At 46.0% G+C, this 14438-nt stretch overlaps 2 protein-coding genes across 2 annotated transcripts in view; one reads left to right on the top strand and one right to left on the bottom strand.

Moving 5' to 3' along the window:
• ADCY1 (adenylate cyclase 1) overlaps positions 1–14438 on the top strand; it is an 839277-nt gene that overhangs the window by 539007 nt on the left and 285832 nt on the right. The window lies entirely within an intron of this gene.
• Positions 4033–7447, bottom strand: LOC143781064 (uncharacterized). The gene is made up of 2 exons (XM_077267614.1): positions 6698–7447; positions 4033–4305 (listed from the first exon to the last, which is right to left on the bottom strand). The coding sequence occupies exons 1-2, from the start codon at positions 7436–7438 to the stop codon at positions 4291–4293; spliced, it is 756 nt and encodes a 251-aa protein (XP_077123729.1). The 5' UTR covers positions 7439–7447; the 3' UTR covers positions 4033–4290.

The following is a 14438-nucleotide window of genomic DNA, read 5'->3' as shown; positions in this document are numbered from 1 at the left end:
CGGCAAAGGATACTGAAATTTGACAGTGATCTTATTTAAAAGCCGATAGTCAATACAAGGCCTCAAAGATCCGTCCTTTTTAGCCACAAAAAAGAATCCCGCACCAAGAGGGGAAGAAGACGGACGGATGTGTCCTTTCTCCAGAGACTCCTTGATATATGAACGCATAGCGGTATGTTCAGGTACCGACAGATTAAACAGTCTTCCCTTAGGAAATTTACTGCCTGGAATCAAATCTATAGCACAGTCACATTCCCTATGAGGAGGCAATGCACTGGACCTGGACTCGCTAAAGACATCCTGATAATCAGACAAATACTCCGGAACTTCCGAAGGCGTAGAAGAAGCAATAGACACAGGCAGGGAATCCTCATGAATACCACGACAGCCCCAACTTGACACTGACATAGCCTTCCAGTCCAGGACTGGATTATGGGTCTGTAACCATGGCAGCCCCAAAACAACCACATCATGCATTTTATGCAAAACAAGAAAACGTATCACCTCGCGGTGTTCAGGAGTCATGCACATGGTAACCTGTGTCCAATACTGCGGTTTATTTTCTGCTAATGGCGTAGCATCAATACCCCTAAGAGGTATAGGATTTTCTAATGGTTCAAGAATAAAACCACAGCGCTTAGCAAATGAGAGATCCATAAGACTCAGGGCAGCACCTGAATCTACAAACGCCATGACAGGATAAGATGACAGTGAGCAAATCAAAGTTACAGACAGAATAAACTTAGGATGCAAATTACCAACGGTGACAGGACTAACAACCTTAGATATACGTTTAGAGCATGCTGAGATAACATGTGTAGAATCACCACAGTAGTAGCACAAGCCATTCCGGCGTCTATGAATTTTCCTCTCATTTCTAGTCAGGATTCTATCACATTGCATCAAATCAGGTGTCCGTTCAGACAACACCATGAGGGAATTTGCGGTTTTTCTATCACATTGCATCAAATCAGGTGTCCGTTCAGACAACACCATGAGGGAATTTGCGGTTTTGCGCTCCCGCAACCGCCGGTCAATTTGAATAGCCAGGGCCATGGTATCATTCAGACCTGTGGGAATAGGAAAACCCACCATAACATTCTTAATGGCTTCAGAAAGGCCATTTCTAAAATTAGCAGCCAGTGCACACTCGTTCCAATGTGTCAGCACGGACCATTTCCGAAATTTTTGGCAATACACTTCAGCCTCGTCCTGGCCCTGAGACATAGCCAGCAAGGCTTTTTCTGCCTGAATCTCAAGATTGGGTTCCTCATAAAGTAAACCGAGCGCCAGAAAAAACGCATCAATATCAGCCAATGCCGGATCTCCTGGCGCCAACGAAAAAGCCCAATCTTGAGGGTCACCCCGTAAGAATGAAATAACAATTTTTACTTGTTGAGCAGAGTCTCCAGACGAACAGGGTCTCAGGGACAAAAACAATTTACAATTATTCCTGAAATTCCTAAACTTAAATCGGTCTCCTGAAAACGGTTCAGGAATCGGTATCTTGGGTTCAGACCTAGGATTTCTGATAACATAATCTTGTATACCCTGCACACGAGCAGCAAGCTGGTCCACACTTGTAATCAAGGTCTGGACATTCATGTCTGCAGCAAGCTTAAGCCACTCTGAGGTAAAGGGGAAAAGAAAAAAAAAAATGAGAGAGGAAAAAAAAAAACTCAAAATTTTCTTTCTTATAATCCCACTTCTGCAATGCATCATACATTCAATACGGGCCTGGCATACTGTTATGACCCCAGTGGACAGGGTCTCAGAGGTACGTGTAAGTCTGCGAGATACAAAAATCCAGCTCATAGGGCTGTGGTAACTGGGTTGACCAAATATCTACTCCTAACGCCAACACTAGAAGTAGCCGGGGATCATGCCTACGGTGATCGCTAGATGACTCGCTCCAGCCGGAGAATCTAACTACCCCTAGGAGAAGAAAACAAAGACCTCTCTTGCCTCCAGAGAAAGGGACCCCAAAGCAAGATACAAGCCCCCCACAAATAATAACGGTGAGGTAAGAGGAAATGACAAACACAGAAATGAACCAGGTTCAGCAAAGAGAGGCCAGCTTACTAATAGCAGAATAAAGCATGATAACTTATTTGGTCAACAAAAACCCTATAAAAATCCACGCTGGGAATTCAAGAACCCCCGAACCGTCTAACGGTCCGGGGGGAGAACACCAGGCCCCCTAGAGCTTCCAGCAAAGGTCAGGATACAGATAGGAACAAGCTGGACAAAAATACAAAACAAAACAAAAGCAAAAAGCAAGGAAGAGACTTAGCTTTAACAAGCAGGAACCAGGATCAGTACACAAGAGCACAACAGATTAGCTCTGATTTCAACGATGCCAGGCATTGAACTGAAGGTCCAGAGAGCTTATATAGCAACGCCCCTGAACTAACGGCCCAGGTGAGCATATAGGAGAAGACAGAAGCTCCAGAGTCAAATCACTAATGACCACTAGAGGGAGCAAAACGCAAATTCACAACAGTACCCCCCCCCTTAGTGAGGGGTCACCGAACCCTCACCACGACCACCAGGGCGATCAGGATGAGCGGCGTGAAAGGCACGAACTAAATCGGCCGCATGAACATCAGAGGCGACCACCCAGGAATTATCTTCCTGACCATAGCCCTTCCACTTGACCAGGTACTGAAGCCTCCGCCTGGAGAGACGAGAATCCAAGATCTTCTCCACCACGTACTCCAACTCGCCCTCAACCAACACCGGAGCAGGAGGCTCAGCAGAAGGAACTACAGGCACAACGTACCGCCGCAACAAGGACCTATGAAACACGTTGTGGATAGCAAACGACACAGGAAGATCCAGACGAAAGGATACAGGATTAAGGATTTCCAATATCTTGTAAGGACCAATAAAACGAGGTTTAAATTTGGGAGAGGAAACCTTCATAGGAACAAAGCGGGAAGAAAGCCACACCAAATCCCCAACACGTAGTCGGGGACCCACACCGCGGCGGCGGTTGGCAAAGCGCTGAGCCCTCTCCTGTGACAACTTCAAGTTGTCCACCACAAGATTCCAGATCCGCTGCAACCTATCCACCACAGAATCCACCCCAGGACAGTCAGAAGGTTCCACATACTGCAGTAATATTAAACAACAAGATAAATAATATCAATGACAATAACAAAAAATCAAAAAACCATACAATACATAGGGATAACAGAATATGAGGAGACTGATATATATTTGTGCATATATGGTGATGGATGGGAAAAGGGATGGGGATGGTAAAAAGGAATATAGAGAGGCACTCATACCTTGGTCCCTAAGACACTATTAGTGTGTGGCTGGAGATCAGGATAAGGTCCTATGTGGATCCTAAAGAAGAGAGTGTGTCTATTAAGCTGGGTACATTTAGTGGGGGTCGTAATAGAATGTTAAATAAGAGAACTAACCCAAGTGACCATATGGATGGGGATACGTTGGTGAAAGACGGTATCTTGAACCGTGCTGTGAACGTCTGGAGAGTAAATAGGATCTAATGAAATGAATAGATAGTTCATTCACCTATGTGGACCTGAATCGTCCAAGAATGACCGCGATGTGGAACCAAATATATAGATACAGCATTAAGTACATATGGCAAAGAGAGGTTCCCATAATGATCCTATATAAGTACATACCCAATGTGGTAGTGAACCACGGTATACACACTGGTATGTGAATCCAAGGATGGACTCAAATGTAAGGATACCTTAGCCTGTAGGGGGAAAGTGTCCCAATTAAAATGGAGAATGACAGGGCTAAAAGTGCAGGAGCGCTGATTGTGGTGACAGGTCTTACCGGGTGCAGGCAGAGGGCTGGATCCAGAACGCGGTGTCCACCGCTGGTTCTAATGTGTACTGCCATGGAAAAGAAGCGCCGCTATATGCCTGGGGGGCGGGACTGTCCATGGCGCGAAACCGGAAGTGCGTCACCGGAAGTGACGCGCTATGAGTACCGGTGACACTGTGCGTGTCAGCGCTGCATAATAGTAATGGAGGTGCGTTCCACCTCATTAAAGTATGCCTAAGGAGCGGGCGGTGGGATTGGCAAAGTGTGGGAGGAGCTAAAGGAACTACTAAGATAGTGGAAGCAGCGATAACTGTATATAATAGTATGTCACTACACACAAACCACCTAACATCCGAACAGAGGCATGTAAATGATAATAAAAAGGAGTTTTGAGTAAATAAGAAAATAGAGACCAAGGTGCTGAGGTAGGGGTCCAGAGGGAGGGAGGAACAGGATGTGAACATTTCCGTGCCGTCACATTCAATATTGAGAATTCTGTAAAACAAAATTGCATATTAATACACTGTTTGTCGACATGAGTATATACATGTGCATAATTAAGGAACAATATAATGACAGTTGTTATACCAAAGCCGCTACAAGGGAATCATCAATGACCATTATAGGAATGCCAGGAGATCATAGTCCCTGTTGAGACCCTTGGGTGTCAAGGTCTCCAACTCGTGTATCCAGAAGGCCTCTCTTCTTTTGAGGATCTGGATACGATTGCCCCCCCGTCGTGGTATTGGGACATGTTCTAATACCTGAAATCTGAGCTGAGGTATAGTATGTCCTGCGTCAATAAAGTGATGGGGTAATGGCAACAACGTGTTTTTACATCTGATTGTGGACTTGTGTTTACTGATACGGTCCCGTATCGGTTGTGAGGTCTCGCCAATATATAACAGGCCGCATGGGCATTTAATGGAATACACTACAAAAGATGTATCACAAGTGCTATAATCTTTTATTTGGTATCTTTTCCCTGAATGTGGGTGAAAGAAATGATCTCCCTTCAAAACATTACCACACTGGTTACAGTGGAGGCATGGGTATGTGCCAGTCCTAGGTCTGGAGAGAAACCTTTGGGTGGAAGATCGTGAGCCCGAGCCAATGTCAGCTTTGACCATTGTGTCACGGATGTTGCGTGATCGTTTGTAGCATGGTAGGAAATGATTGCGAAACTCAGGTATGTCTGGATATGCCTCCTGTAGTATCTTCCAATGTTTCCTAATGCTGTGGTGAAGTATGTGGACGTAGGGATGGTACGTATGTACGAAAGGTACTCGGTTCGTCACGGGTTGTTTAGAACGGGTGGCTGGATGTAAGGCGTTATGTAATACATCCGGTGGATATCCCCGTTCAGTGAATTTATTATACATCTCGTCTAACCTCTCTTGTTTCTTGATAGGGTTGGTGACAATACGTTCCACCCTCTGAAACTGGGATCGGGGGATGGCATTTTTGGTGGTTGTGGGGTGCAAGCTTTTATAATGAAGCAGGCTATTGCGGTCAGTGGACTTTCTGTATAAATCCGTACTGATATTGCCACCCGCATCCTTCAATACAAGGGTGTCAAGAAAGTTAACCTGATGTGCGTCTTTCGTCATGGTAAAAGAGAGGCCGGGCCAGGAGGCGTTTAGGGTCTCAAAAAACTCTTCCAGAGAGTCTGATGGCCCTGTCCATATGCAAAAAATATCGTCGATGAACCTTTTCCAAGTTCTACAATGGGTTCTAAAGAGGGTGTTGGAATATACCACCTCTTCCTCGAAGGTGGTCATATAAGTGTTTGCATATGGGGGTGCCATGTTGGACCCCATGGCGGTCCCTTGCGCTTGGAGGTAATAAGTATCCTCAAACAGAAAGTAATTTTTGGTGAGAACCGTTGTTAATAGTTCCAGACATAAATCAATCGTGTCATGGTGTAATTCCGATGCAGTCAGCAAATGTCTGACACAATTAATACCTTGATTGTGGGGAATAGATGTATAGAGGTCCTTCACGTCGAAGGACACTAGAAAGGAGTTACTCGGGACAGTGCCCAGTGTCTGTAATGTCTTAAGGAAAGCCCCAGTGTCAAGTAGGTATGATTGGGATTTTTGTGTCAGAGGAGTGAGTATCTTTTCCAAAAATATGGAAAGAGGGGACAAGATTGAGTCAGTCGCTGCAATGATTGGTCGGCCCGGTGGATTGATAAGGCTCTTGTGTACCTTAGGGAGTAAGTACAGTACGGGCGTCACTGGATCTGTTTTGGTGAGAAAGTCTTTGGTTTTAGAATCAATCACTCCCATGTCAGAATATGTTTTAAGTGTAGCCAATATGTGGTTACGTATGTCACTTGTCGGGTCTCTGCTCAATTTGGTGTAGACCCTACTGTCATTGAGCTGACGATGGGCTTCCTGAATGTAGTCAGTCTTGTTCATTACCACTATGGCTCCGCCTTTATCGGCGGGTTTGATAATAATGGTCTTGTCCTCACATAGGGCCCGTGATGCCTGAGTGTCGATATTCGACAGATTGGGGGAGTAGTGTAGTTTGCCTCCTTCGGCATCTCGCCGGAGTTGGGTAAAGGCTCTGTCTATAAACCCAATGAAGGTTTCCACCGCGTGTGACTCTGTCGGTGGACGATATGTACTCTTGTTACGAAGGCCAAGTTGGTCTATGGATATCAAGGCCTGATGTGTGGATGGAAGAACACTACGTGTATCATTACCCTTAGCAAAGTGCGTTAATAATCTAATGCGGCGGTAAAACCGCTGCAACTCCATATCCAGTCCAAATGTACTTAATTTAGAATATGGGCAAAACGAGAGTCCTTTTTGCAAGAGATTGTGTTCAGCAATGCTGAGTGTCCTTGAGGAGATATTGATAACTAAGGAATTAGTACCTGGGAGCGTGTTACTCTGTAGAAATCTGGATTTCTTCCTCCGCTGGCTCCGACGGGTCCTTTTCTCCTTGGGTACCGCTTGCGTTGATCTAAAAAATGGCGAGTCGTGTTGGTACGATTGTCCCTTCTGTCTGTGTCTGATCCAGATGTTGATGCCTCGTTTGATGAATACTGGTTGTACCTAGGGGGGTCAGAGCGGGGAACAAGGTTATTGCGCCAGTGATAGACGCGGTTATTGTCATAATCTTCTAAATCCCTCTGGAACTTAATCCTTTTTCTATTCTCAGTGTCTCTTTTGTGTTGCTCAATGACAGTCTGTACTCTGGCTTTAAGGGTGCCCAATTCTTCTGCAGTACTTGATGAGGCTAATTGTGACTCAATATTTTTGATAGTATCGCTGGATTGAGTGATAGCACTTTGTAAATGTTCAACAGTTAGTGTCATTAAGTCAAACGAGCACTTGTTGAGTATTTGCTCGAATCTGGAGCAAAAGGCGGTGGAGTCGCTGAACAGTGTTGGTCGCAGAGGTACTCTCAGGCCCCTTGGGATGCGATTGACTCTAAGATATTCCGACAATGTTGCACAGTGTAGTTCCAAATTGATCAGATGTCGTGATTCCCGTTCAAGATCCCTTCCCCTGGTTTCCCTAGGTGGGACCTTGAGGAAGTCACTAGATAGATTGGACTTAGAAAGAATAGAATTAGTCTCCTCCTGATTATATGAAAAAACCAGTGAGGTCATAGTGAACAGCGTGCACACGGAAGGGTGAGTACATATAGTGTGATAAATCGTGGCACAGCTGTGGCGGTGCACAAAGAGGGTTCCCAAACCCACAAGTATATAGAATAAACTTTGGCACTCAACTTGTAATTATATGAAAAGTTTTAATGGCAGCCACTCGTACAAACGTTTCGGTCAGAGATTTTGACCTTCTTCAGTGTACTGCAGTAATATTAAACAACAAGATAAATAATATCAATGACAATAACAAAAAATCAAAAAACCATACAATACATAGGGATAACAGAATATGAGGAGACTGATATATATTTGTGCATATATGGTGATGGATGGGAAAAGGGATGGGGATGGTAAAAAGGAATATAGAGAGGCACTCATACCTTGGTACCTTGGTATGAGTGCCTCTCTATATTCCTTTTTACCATCCCCATCCCTTTTCCCATCCATCACCATATATGCACAAATATATATCAGTCTCCTCATATTCTGTTATCCCTATGTATTGTATGGTTTTTTGATTTTTTGTTATTGTCATTGATATTATTTATCTTGTTGTTTAATATTACTGCAGTACACTGAAGAAGGTCAAAATCTCTGACCGAAACGTTTGTACGAGTGGCTGCCATTAAAACTTTTCATATAATTACAAGTTGAGTGCCAAAGTTTATTCTATATACTTGTGGGTTTGGGAACCCTCTTTGTGCACCGTCACAGCTGTGCCACGATTTATCACACTAGAAGGTTCCACATGACCCGAAGAAAAACGAGGGTGGAAACCAGAGTTGCAGAAAAACGGCGAAACCAAAGTGGCGGAACTAGCCCGATTATTAAGGGCAAACTCAGCCAACGGCAAGAAGGTCACCCAATCGTCCTGATCAGCAGAGACAAAACACCTCAAATAAGCCTCCAAAGTCTGATTAGTTCGCTCCGTCTGTCCATTAGTCTGAGGATGGAAAGCAGACGAAAACGACAAATCAATGCCCATCCTACTACAAAAGGATCGCCAGAATCTGGAAACGAACTGGGATCCTCTGTCTGACACAATATTCTCAGGGATGCCGTGCAAACGAACCACGTTCTGGAAAAACACAGGAACCAGATCGGAAGAGGAAGGCAGCTTAGGCAAAGGAACCAAATGGACCATCTTGGAGAAGCGATCACATATCACCCAGATAACAGACATGCCTTGAGACACCGGAAGATCAGAAATGAAATCCATGGAGATATGTGTCCAAGGTCTCTTAGGGACAGGCAAGGGCAAGAGCAACCCGCTGGCACGAGAACAGCAAGGCTTAGCTCGAGCACAAGTCCCACAGGACTGTACAAATGACCGCACATCCCTTGACAAGGAAGGCCACCAAAAGGATCTGGCCACCAGATCTCTGGTGCCAAAAATTCCTGGGTGACCTGCCAACACCGAGGAATGAACCTCGGAAATGACTCTGCTGGTCCACTTATCAGGCACAAACAGTCGGTCAGGTGGACAAGAATCAGGCCTATCAGCCTGAAATCTCTGCAACACACGTCGCAGATCTGGAGAAATAGCTGACAAGATAACTCCATCCTTAAGAATACCAACAGGTTCAGCGACTCCAGGAGCATCAGGCACAAAGCTCCTGGAAAGAGCATCGGCCTTCACATTCTTTGAACCTGGTAAATACGAGACAACGAAGTCAAAACGGGAGAAAAACAATGACCAGCGGGCCTGTCTAGGATTCAGGCGTTTAGCAGACTCGAGATACATCAGATTTTTGTGATCAGTCAAGACCACCACACGATGCTTAGCACCCTCGAGCCAATGACGCCACTCCTCAAATGCCCATTTCATGGCCAACAACTCCCGATTGCCCACATCATAATTTCGCTCAGCAGGCGAAAACTTCCTAGAGAAAAAGGCGCAAGGTCTCATAACAGAACAACCAGGGCCTCTCTGCGACAAAACGGCCCCTGCTCCAATCTCTGAAGCATCCACCTCAACCTGAAAGGGAAGCGAGACATCAGGCTGGCACAAAACAGGCACCGAAGTAAACCGACGTTTCAACTCCTGGAAAGCCTCCACGGCAGCAGGAGCCCAATTAGCCACATCGGAGCCCTTCTTGGTCATATCCGTCAAAGGTTTCACAATGCTAGAAAAATTAGCGATAAAACGACGGTAGAAGTTAGCGAAACCTAAGAACTTCTGAAGACTCTTAACTGACGAGGGCTGAGTCCAATCAAGAATAGCTTGGACCTTGACTGGGTCCATCTCCACAGCAGAAGGGGAAAAAATGAACCCCAAAAAGGGAACCTTCTGTACCCCAAAAAGACACTTTGATCCCTTGACAAACAAAGAATTTTCACGCAAAATTTTAAAGACCATCCTGACCTGCTCCACATGCGAGTCCCAATTATCAGAAAAAACCAGAATATCATCCAGATAAATGATCAAAAATTTATCCAGATAGTTCCGAAAAATGTCATGCATAAAGGACTGAAAAACTGAAGGGGCATTAGAGAGCCCAAAAGGCATCACCAAGTACTCAACATGACCTTCGGGCGTATTGAATGCGGTTTTCCATTCATCCCCTTGCTTAATGCGCACAAGGTTGTACGCACCACGAAGGTCTATCTTGGTGAACCACTTGGCACCTTTAATCCGGGCAAACAAGTCAGACAACAGCGGCAAAGGATACTGAAATTTGACAGTGATCTTATTTAAAAGCCGATAGTCAATACAAGGCCTCAAAGATCCGTCCTTTTTAGCCACAAAAAAGAATCCCGCACCAAGAGGGGAAGAAGACGGACGGATGTGTCCTTTCTCCAGAGACTCCTTGATATATGAACGCATAGCGGTATGTTCAGGTACCGACAGATTAAACAGTCTTCCCTTAGGAAATTTACTGCCTGGAATCAAATCTATAGCACAGTCACATTCCCTATGAGGAGGCAATGCACTGGACCTGGACTCGCTAAAGACATCCTGATAATCAGACAAATACTCCGGAACTTCCGAAGGCGTAGAAGAAGCAATAGACACAGGCAGGGAATCCTCATGAATACCACGACAGCCCCAACTTGACACTGACATAGCCTTCCAGTCCAGGACTGGATTATGGGTCTGTAACCATGGCAGCCCCAAAACAACCACATCATGCATTTTATGCAAAACAAGAAAACGTATCACCTCGCGGTGTTCAGGAGTCATGCACATGGTAACCTGTGTCCAATACTGCGGTTTATTTTCTGCTAATGGCGTAGCATCAATACCCCTAAGAGGTATAGGATTTTCTAATGGTTCAAGAATAAAACCACAGCGCTTAGCAAATGAGAGATCCATAAGACTCAGGGCAGCACCTGAATCTACAAACGCCATGACAGGATAAGATGACAGTGAGCAAATCAAAGTTACAGACAGAATAAACTTAGGATGCAAATTACCAACGGTGACAGGACTAACAACCTTAGATATACGTTTAGAGCATGCTGAGATAACATGTGTAGAATCACCACAGTAGTAGCACAAGCCATTCCGGCGTCTATGAATTTTCCTCTCATTTCTAGTCAGGATTCTATCACATTGCATCAAATCAGGTGTCCGTTCAGACAACACCATGAGGGAATTTGCGGTTTTTCTATCACATTGCATCAAATCAGGTGTCCGTTCAGACAACACCATGAGGGAATTTGCGGTTTTGCGCTCCCGCAACCGCCGGTCAATTTGAATAGCCAGGGCCATGGTATCATTCAGACCTGTGGGAATAGGAAAACCCACCATAACATTCTTAATGGCTTCAGAAAGGCCATTTCTAAAATTAGCAGCCAGTGCACACTCGTTCCAATGTGTCAGCACGGACCATTTCCGAAATTTTTGGCAATACACTTCAGCCTCGTCCTGGCCCTGAGACATAGCCAGCAAGGCTTTTTCTGCCTGAATCTCAAGATTGGGTTCCTCATAAAGTAAACCGAGCGCCAGAAAAAACGCATCAATATCAGCCAATGCCGGATCTCCTGGCGCCAACGAAAAAGCCCAATCTTGAGGGTCACCCCGTAAGAATGAAATAACAATTTTTACTTGTTGAGCAGAGTCTCCAGACGAACAGGGTCTCAGGGACAAAAACAATTTACAATTATTCCTGAAATTCCTAAACTTAAATCGGTCTCCTGAAAACGGTTCAGGAATCGGTATCTTGGGTTCAGACCTAGGATTTCTGATAACATAATCTTGTATACCCTGCACACGAGCAGCAAGCTGGTCCACACTTGTAATCAAGGTCTGGACATTCATGTCTGCAGCAAGCTTAAGCCACTCTGAGGTAAAGGGGAAAAGAAAAAAAAAAATGAGAGAGGAAAAAAAAAAACTCAAAATTTTCTTTCTTATAATCCCACTTCTGCAATGCATCATACATTCAATACGGGCCTGGCATACTGTTATGACCCCAGTGGACAGGGTCTCAGAGGTACGTGTAAGTCTGCGAGATACAAAAATCCAGCTCATAGGGCTGTGGTAACTGGGTTGACCAAATATCTACTCCTAACGCCAACACTAGAAGTAGCCGGGGATCATGCCTACGGTGATCGCTAGATGACTCGCTCCAGCCGGAGAATCTAACTACCCCTAGGAGAAGAAAACAAAGACCTCTCTTGCCTCCAGAGAAAGGGACCCCAAAGCAAGATACAAGCCCCCCACAAATAATAACGGTGAGGTAAGAGGAAATGACAAACACAGAAATGAACCAGGTTCAGCAAAGAGAGGCCAGCTTACTAATAGCAGAATAAAGCAAGATAACTTATTTGGTCAACAAAAACCCTATAAAAATCCACGCTGGGAATTCAAGAACCCCCGAACCGTCTAACGGTCCGGGGGGAGAACACCAGGCCCCCTAGAGCTTCCAGCAAAGGTCAGGATACAGATAGGAACAAGCTGGACAAAAATACAAAACAAAACAAAAGCAAAAAGCAAGGAAGAGACTTAGCTTTAACAAGCAGGAACCAGGATCAGTACACAAGAGCACAACAGATTAGCTCTGATTTCAACGATGCCAGGCATTGAACTGAAGGTCCAGAGAGCTTATATAGCAACGCCCCTGAACTAACGGCCCAGGTGAGCATATAGGAGAAGACAGAAGCTCCAGAGTCAAATCACTAATGACCACTAGAGGGAGCAAAACGCAAATTCACAACAGGACTCACTCTCTAACCCCTACGGGTTCGCTTTCTGTCCTTAGTAACAAAGTAACTTTCTATGGGGACGCAGGGTTTACCTTCTATCCTCACCTTCATCATCACTTCTTTACTTTCAGCTATGCAGATCTCTACTTCTACCCCTACGGGCTCTCTGCATCTTTTCCTTTTACAAAACATTATTTTTTTAGATTTCACAATTCAAACAAATTAAACACATATAACTTTTCATGTAAAACAGTTACATTCTTTTCAAAGCATCATCATATTACTGTTCTAAAACAGTATCGCTTTCAAGTTCAATTCCACACATCCCCTTTAAGAGGGGATCAAGCCTTTCTGAGGTAGCTCGTCTTCTCAGCCTACCAGTCCACGCAAAGGCTCTGGAATGGCATCTTCGCAAAGTGTCTTTTAACTAAAACCAGTAGGAAAGGTATCTTTGCAAAGTGTCTTTTAACTAAAACCAGTAGGAAAGGTATCTTCGCAAAGTGTCTTTTAACTAAAACCAGTAGGAAGCACCCTTAAGAAGGTGCAAACTATTTACAAGAAGAGTTCGAATCATGCACAGTCCATGATTACTGCAGTTTGTGTAAAACTTCTGGAAAACAACAATAGTGGCCCCGGGTCAACAAAGGGGTCACCTTTTTAAAGTTTACCCTGGACGGGTTTAGCAGCAACAGTAAAAGAACAAACAGTAACTATTTACATTTTCAGGTTTCCGAGGTTTAGTTGGACGGCTTCCAGGGCTGCACCTGGCACTTAACCCTTCTTGGCCTGGGCAAAGTGAGGTCCAGGGTTACACCCAATGCTGGACAAACGCCGTTAATCCGTCTTTCATGTACGATTAAATCATGCGCAGCTTGAGTATGGGCATCTGCTGCAGCAGAGGTAGCGGCTGCTGCAAGATCAGTCACTGGAACGGAGTCAGCAGCTGTGGCACTAGCAGTCACTGGAGTGGTGTCGGTCGTCAGGGCAGGGTGGCTCTTCCTACCTGCTTCAGATGCGGTTCCTCCGGTGCAGGTCTGCTCCGTCTCCGCTGGGGTCTGGGACGCTGGCTGCGGGGCCTTGTTCTGCGACGCTGTCATCTCTGCTTGCAGCACCTCGCTTTCCGGCAGGGCCTTGCTTTCCAGCTTCGGGGCGCTGGGACTTCTTCCCTGCTCCGGACCAGATGAGGCTGCCGACAGATGTCCGGTGAGGCTCCTGATGATGGCCTTCTTCCACCCGGCCTCGGTGCTCATCTGCGTCCGCCGGGGTCGGTCGCTGAGCTCGTCCACTCCGGCCTGCAGGAATTCAGCATCAGCGGTGGAGGCCTGGTTGCGGTGCCCCTCCGGGTGGCTGGGGGAGTCCTCTGCTCCGACCCCACGCTCCGGCTCCGGGCGGCTCGCCATGGCGTCCTCCATGTCGCGCGCTCCTTCTTCCTGGTCCTTTTCCCGCTCTCTTCTTCGTGGGCGGTTTCGTTTTCGTTGTCTCTGCCCACCATTGAGGATCAGGAGGCGGATCTCGGCTGCTGACGGACACGTCCTCAAGGGGCCGAGATATTTAGACTGGGCGGCCATTGTCTTTCGCGCTCTTCAGCTTGTTCACGCCCACTTCCACGCCCTTCTTCTTCTCCTGCGCTCTCCTTAGCGCTGTAATGGCGGCGGTTTTGGCGGGAACTTCTGGCGGCAAGTGGCAACACACAGTCCTTGTAATAAAGCACAGTCCAAGCACGATAAATCACAGTTCCAAGGCACACATGACCTGATTCTTCAGGCTTAAGTAGATCCTGTTCGTGACGCCAAGTTGCGGCGCCCCCCACACCGCCGCAGGGCCGAGGGGTACCCGGAGCCGGGCCTCTAGG

Source organism: Ranitomeya variabilis, chromosome 6 (assembly GCF_051348905.1).
Source record: "Ranitomeya variabilis isolate aRanVar5 chromosome 6, aRanVar5.hap1, whole genome shotgun sequence".
Classification (NCBI taxonomy): domain Eukaryota; kingdom Metazoa; phylum Chordata; class Amphibia; order Anura; family Dendrobatidae; genus Ranitomeya; species Ranitomeya variabilis.
The sequence above is the reverse complement of the archived record's forward strand: the minus strand, read 5'-3'. Positions and strand labels throughout refer to the sequence as shown.